We start from the raw sequence: 6,108 nt of genomic DNA on the forward strand, positions 1-6,108 counted from the left end.
CCCTCTAGAGCACCGTGAGGTAGATAGCTGGTAGATCATATCCCCCTGTCTGTTCAGGTCTGGTTGTTGTCAATTACGACACAAGGCCAGTGATTAGGGGCAATTGACCTGGATTCTCAGGTAATACCCACATATATCATGAGCTTTTGATAAAAAGAAAAGCAATAATTTAAAAATAATGTTTCTGTAAACATGATCAAATTCAGAGTCAATAATGTATAAACATTTCAGGTCATTATAGATGCAATTTATCCAATCACTGAATTGCAAACACCACAACTGCCATAAACAGTTTATATGTATATTTGATTACAGTATGTGTCTTATAGCTGGTCAAGATAGCTACAAAACAGCATTTTGAGCCTCAATGTTTTTAGATTCAATTATTTAAAACACTTGGATGGATGTATCTTAATAGTTTTTTAAATAAGCGCAATAAAATGAGGTTTACATTATGAAAACATTTACCATAAAAATGTATTTTACAAAGAAATTATGCAACCGTTGTCCTATTTTAACAAAATGCAACATATTTCTCAAATGAAAACAGTTTTAAAATATTTCTCGAACTCGAGCATGGAAATCGTAAGTCTTTGTACCTGAATCACACATTCACTTATGAAGAAACTCAAACTTAGATCAACCATCAAAATCAGCAATTTGAACAACCGTGCTTTCTTTTTCAAATCTTGCATTTCAGACAGTTTTATCTACTAAATAAGTTCTCATAAAGAATATTCTACAAATTAAAGTACAAATGGGTCTATGACTAGTCCTAGCTGTAAACGCACTTTTTGTTTTATTTAAAGCTTGTAAATGTGGATAGTAAGTACGCATTTTTCTTTATCTGCTCTTTGTCCGAATACCTTGTTTCGCAGTCACTTCTGCAATGTTCAGAAAAATAACTTGAAGATGACAGCAATGATAAGTACCATGGCAACCAATAATTTCATCATCCCAGTGTCACGTCTGCTTTCGTCGCACTTGCTGGTGTTGAGTGGATAATAAACCCGGTCCATAGTGGTCAAAACTGCCTCGCGCGCTCCGGCCCACTGTCCAGGTCCACACAGACGGTACTGGCAAGGCGTGCAGGGACCAGTCAAGACCTCCAAGGCAAGACGGGGGTCGGTAAGAAACAGCTTTACTGAAATAAAGTGTCCGTGATGTTTAATATTCTTAACATTCCAGGTCACTTGTACTGAATGCTATACATAGGTAGGAAAATGTTGCAGAATTAAACTCGTTTTCTTCTTCCTTTTAACTACATGTATTTATTTTTGTTTAACATAATACACGTGGGCTCTTTAAAGGTATCACCAAAACACTGAAACTGTCAGGGCCAACCCTATAAACACAGATCTCGTAATGACTCCCCAACACAATTTTGTACTACAAAATGATGTCTGTCACCAAAACATTAGTAGTCTGCTAAGACACAACATATAGGGTCTCCCCTCCGTGTATAATGTCTGCTGAACTTTTCGAACACGGTCCTATCAAGTATATCTGACATAAAACTATACTAATATTACACTTACAAATATCTGGTTTGCATCCCACTTGGTCAGCAAGTTCGTCCATATATGGCACATAGTCAACTTGGATTGTGTGGCGCTGACTGGGTACGTACCGCTTAGCCATGGCATGGCGTTTCCGTAGGATATCTGTTTTCATGTCTTCTTTACTTGGCAACATACACAAACCCTGGGTAATTAACGGAAGTGATGTTTACTCTACATATTCCTGAGTGAAGTGTTTAAAGACTACATGCGTATGTTCCATTTATTGTGTGATTTTAGAAGTGGAACCATAAAAAAGACAAAGTAGACAAAATTGGTAAAATGTGAACTGTGTTTGTTATTTTAACAGGGCCATTTGTATAAAATAAGAAATAAGCATTTGATGTGCTAAGATGCTTTGATTGCTATATCAATTTTGTGTATTTCGTGGCAGAAAGGTCGATGCTGTCAAACCCTTAAGCTGGAGCGTGAAGGGCTGGTAAAGGAATACAGCATTTTTTCCCATTTGATGACAATTGTCTTTTTCTTTTTTAGTTATCACTTAATTTTCTCAAATGTTTCTTGAAAATGACAACTTACCTTGAACACTCTGGTAGCCCACCTGCACTGCAGTTCTGCAATGGGAAAGATGGCGCCAAGTGGCTGAATGTAGCCAATCACAGCCAAGGTCGGGTGGTCAGTGGTCAAAGGCCACATGTACTTGTAAAGGTCAGCCACGTTCTTCTCAACCTTTATTACTTTCTCGTCGATGAAAGGAAATCCAAAAATATAACCTGTGGCAAGAATGACAGCGTCTATATTGTCCTCCATTGTCCCATCCTCAAACTCGACCCCAGTCTTAGTGAAACGTCTAATGTTAGGCTTAACGACAACGCCTCCGCTAAGTATTCTGTTCGGAAGGTCATCGTTGACGGAAGGGTGAGCGCTCATTATTCGATGTTTTGGTTTGAGGCCATATTTTTCGTGGTCAAACCTTGCATTCACTTTACTTTCTATCATGGAACACCTGGAAGTTTTCAAAATTCGCTATTTTTATTTAGGTTTACTGATTTAAATTACATGATTTCTGTTTTAATGGAAAATGAAAGGATAACGTCAAAATGTCTTGTTTTTAATCATAGTTTAATGAAATGTTACAAAAGGTAACCTGTTTTAAGTCGCTGTTTTGTTTATCGATACTGTACATAAAGAGGACAAGAATTTGATACATATATTTTAATTTAATTAAAATTGGTACGTGCAACATGTTGAATGGAAGTAAACTGAAGATCATGCGTGTTAGTCGTCGGGAGGCGATCACATCACCGGGAAGCCCGTTTTCGCCAACTCTGTTAAAAATCCATGTTCCGCGTCGTGTAGCCAAAAATACCTGAAAATATATCTCAAATATTTTGCAAATTCAAAAATATTTTGGCTTAAAGAGGACAAAGAGCACCACACACTGTCCAGGACTGCACAAGTAAGTTTAACGTGATATAAATCTGAACAGATAGATATTTGAAATCTACCACAGTAAAATGTACCACTTCGGTTAAACGCAGTACTGCACCGTCTTCGTTTGCGGATATTATTAAGGAGCAAGCGGACGAAAAGTCGAGAGAAAGCAGACGGAGGGAGTGTTGCGTAGAACCTCTACATATAAGGTGATATGCCAGTGAAAGAACTAAAATTTCTGGGATTAAAGCAGCTGTGCAGTACTTGAAGTGCCTATATGAAAAAACTCTTCTGAAAATTTTTGTATATGTATAACCTTTATTGTAAGATATTCTATATCATATCCCGGGAATCTTTGACAAAAAAATTACTCATTTTGATACAGAAACATTTTTTTACTAAATGCAATATGGAGATATAATTATTTAGATATATCCAAATCTTTAAGCACAGCCTACGTCTACAACTTACTCTCTGACTTATTCTTCCCAGTTCTGAGGCCACGTCATTCCCCGAGTTACCGACTCCAACCACCACAACTCTCTTGTCCTCATAACCCTTGTGGTCTCTGTAAACTCATTTTGTAATTGGTTTGAATTTTATATCACTTAAATATGTCATATCTAAATTACATAAAATATATTATCTGTAGAAGAAAAAAGTCGATACCTAAATTCATGTATATACCGGTATCACAGCATGCATATACCTTCGATATTCGTTTTTTATAGTTTCAATCGTTTGTTTATTCAGATTTTATCAAAAGGCTGATTTTAAAAAATACTTATCTATAGTTTTTTGTGCAAAATTAACATAGCATATAAGTTATCAAGATTAACTGATGTCACACGTATTTTATAACAGTACCTGTAATCGTGTGAATGAATGATTTTTCCCTGAAACTCTTCCTGTCCTGGAAAAGTGGGTTCATACTTTTTGGCATGGTGCCCTGTGCAGACCAGAACCGCATCAAACACGTAGGTGTGTTCCTGATCTTGACCTATATCTTTGACCTTCACCTCCCATTGGCCCGTTTCTTCAGGGCATGGCGCTTGTTTGATCAGGACTATCTCGTGTTGGAACTTGATATATTTGGTCAAGTCAAATTTGTCAACGAAGAGGCGGAAGTATTTCATAACGTATGTGTTATGCATGTAATTAGGGTACTCTTTTGGGATGGGGAAATCGCTCCAACACATCATCTCCTTGCTCGTATTGATAATAGTGGACTTCATAACGGTCGCCTGGCCATCTTCTTTACCCTCCGGTCTAGCATGAAACGATTTTGCAGGCTATTCATTGATGGTTTTGATGTTCAGGCACACTCAAGTTCAATATGAATTTTCAGCAAACATAACTTATGCCTTCATTCTCTACTAGAACAAGACCTGTTTTCAAAAAGTGTAAAGGTAGTTTTGGGATATGGTTTTAGCCAGTTAAGAAATACATGTAGCTGACGAAGTTGCATGTCACAAGAAGCCAAAAAGGCTGTTTAGCTCGGTCCTAAAACTAAATTATTTACATAAATTGTGACTCTTGATACGTACCTGAAGTTCCAGAGACCTCCAATGTCCGCGGATCGCTCAAAGCACACGGGAGACAGGCCTTCGTCCAGGCAGCATTTAATAGCTACAAGGCCGCTGGAGCCAGCTCCTATGACTGCTACTTTCTTACCGGCCATGACTTAATTTTCAGTAACTCATCTAATCTGTGCGTCCTTGGCCTATATGTAGAGTTACAGGTAGATAAGAACATGGCCTACTTTTACGTGTATCCTTATGGCACCCAGGGAATACAAGGTTTTTTTAAATATGCAATCGAAGCGACACAAATATTAAATAATCGATTACTTTTCCATAATATGTTGTATACAAGGATGGAAAACCTCCTGGTTTCTGGGGGAGGGGAGAGAAAAAAGGCGTACCACCAAAGCTAAAACCCCGTTTAAGTCACTTGGAAAACAAATGACTTTTGGCCTATTTTCATCACTGATCATATTCTCTGGGGTTGCCAGGTATTTTTCAAATGATTTCGATAGTCTCTCTAGGTTTCTGCCGCTCTTTATTGATTGCTCTGGGGCTTGCAAGTGTATGGAGCTGTTCAAAACACTCAGATGTCTTCCTTCCAGTGACCATCACAGGAAGGTATTATTATTATTATCATTATCATTATCATAAACAAGTCGCTCGACAAGCGGTAGTGTCTCCTAGCAGGGTAGAGCAAATCTCAATTTTTTCCATTACCTCCGCCAAGGAGGTTATTTCTGTCTGTCTGTCTGTCTGTTTGTTTGTTTGTTTGTTTGTTTGTCATCAACATAACTCAAAAAGTTATGGACCTATTTTGATGAAATGTTCAGGGTAGGTAGGTGGGAAATGGGTAAAAATTAGAAGTGATTAGTTTTTCCAAACCCCTAATTTAATATCTTATAATGCCTACATACGTGTACCAGTATCCTAATTTAATATCTTATAATGCCTACATACGTGTACCAGTATCCTAATTTAATATCTTATAATGCCTACATACGTGTACCAGTATCCTAATTTAATATCTTATAATGCCTACATACGTGTACCAGTATCCTAATTTAATATCTTATAATGCCTACATACGTGTACCAGTATCCTAATTTAATATCTTATAATGTCTACATACGTGTACCAGTATGCCGTACATCACTGTATATAGATAATACTCCAGATGCATGCGTATAAAGCTGGGGTATCCTCTATATACAATGATGTATTCGTATGTATTCCATGGGTATGACGCTGTATGCGTGGGGTACCTGGATTTTCCCTTGGTAGCTTTCGTCTTCGAAAATGAAAATTACATCCTAAGACCCTCATTGAACGGGGATTGCCTCCGTTTCTCTTTACACATTGTGACGTAAGTTTTTATCATACATATGCTTAAAGACTCACATATTGTTTCATGTCCTTTAGATGACCCTAGATTACACGACCTTACCTTTCCAATTGCCTTATTTAGTCAAATATGGGCGATTTTAATTATTTTGCTGATTAAAAGTTTCAGAAAATTGGTCAAATAAAAAAGTAAATAACATAAAAACAGTAATTCACATATTGTGCGTGTGTAATTTTGATTGATAGATTGAAGCGGCAGATTTTGTCTTAAACGTACGTTAAACTTT

At 37.2% G+C, this 6,108-nt stretch overlaps 1 protein-coding gene across 2 annotated transcripts; it reads right to left on the minus strand.

Annotated features, from left to right (window-relative positions):
* Positions 1 to 280: 280 nt before the first annotated feature.
* Positions 281 to 5,901, minus strand: LOC106166226 (flavin-containing monooxygenase 5). Of its 2 annotated transcripts, XM_013544712.2 has the most exons (8): positions 5,743 to 5,901; positions 4,502 to 4,677; positions 3,822 to 4,223; positions 3,426 to 3,522; positions 2,762 to 2,889; positions 2,100 to 2,526; positions 1,539 to 1,704; positions 281 to 1,144 (listed from the first exon to the last, which is right to left on the minus strand). In XM_013544712.2, exons 2-8 carry the CDS (start codon positions 4,633 to 4,635, stop codon positions 894 to 896), a joined length of 1,605 nt encoding a protein of 534 aa, XP_013400166.2. In that variant the 5' UTR covers positions 4,636 to 4,677; positions 5,743 to 5,901; the 3' UTR covers positions 281 to 893. The 2 variants fall into 2 exon arrangements, with proteins under 2 accessions (XP_013400166.2, XP_013400167.2); XM_013544713.2 differs by lacking the exon at positions 5,743 to 5,901 and having other exon boundaries at positions 4,502 to 5,681.
* Positions 5,902 to 6,108: the final 207 nt, after the last annotated feature.

Source organism: Lingula anatina, chromosome 3 (assembly GCF_051362555.1).
Source record: "Lingula anatina isolate TDL-2025a chromosome 3, LinAna3.0, whole genome shotgun sequence".
Taxonomy (NCBI): domain Eukaryota; kingdom Metazoa; phylum Brachiopoda; class Lingulata; order Lingulida; family Lingulidae; genus Lingula; species Lingula anatina.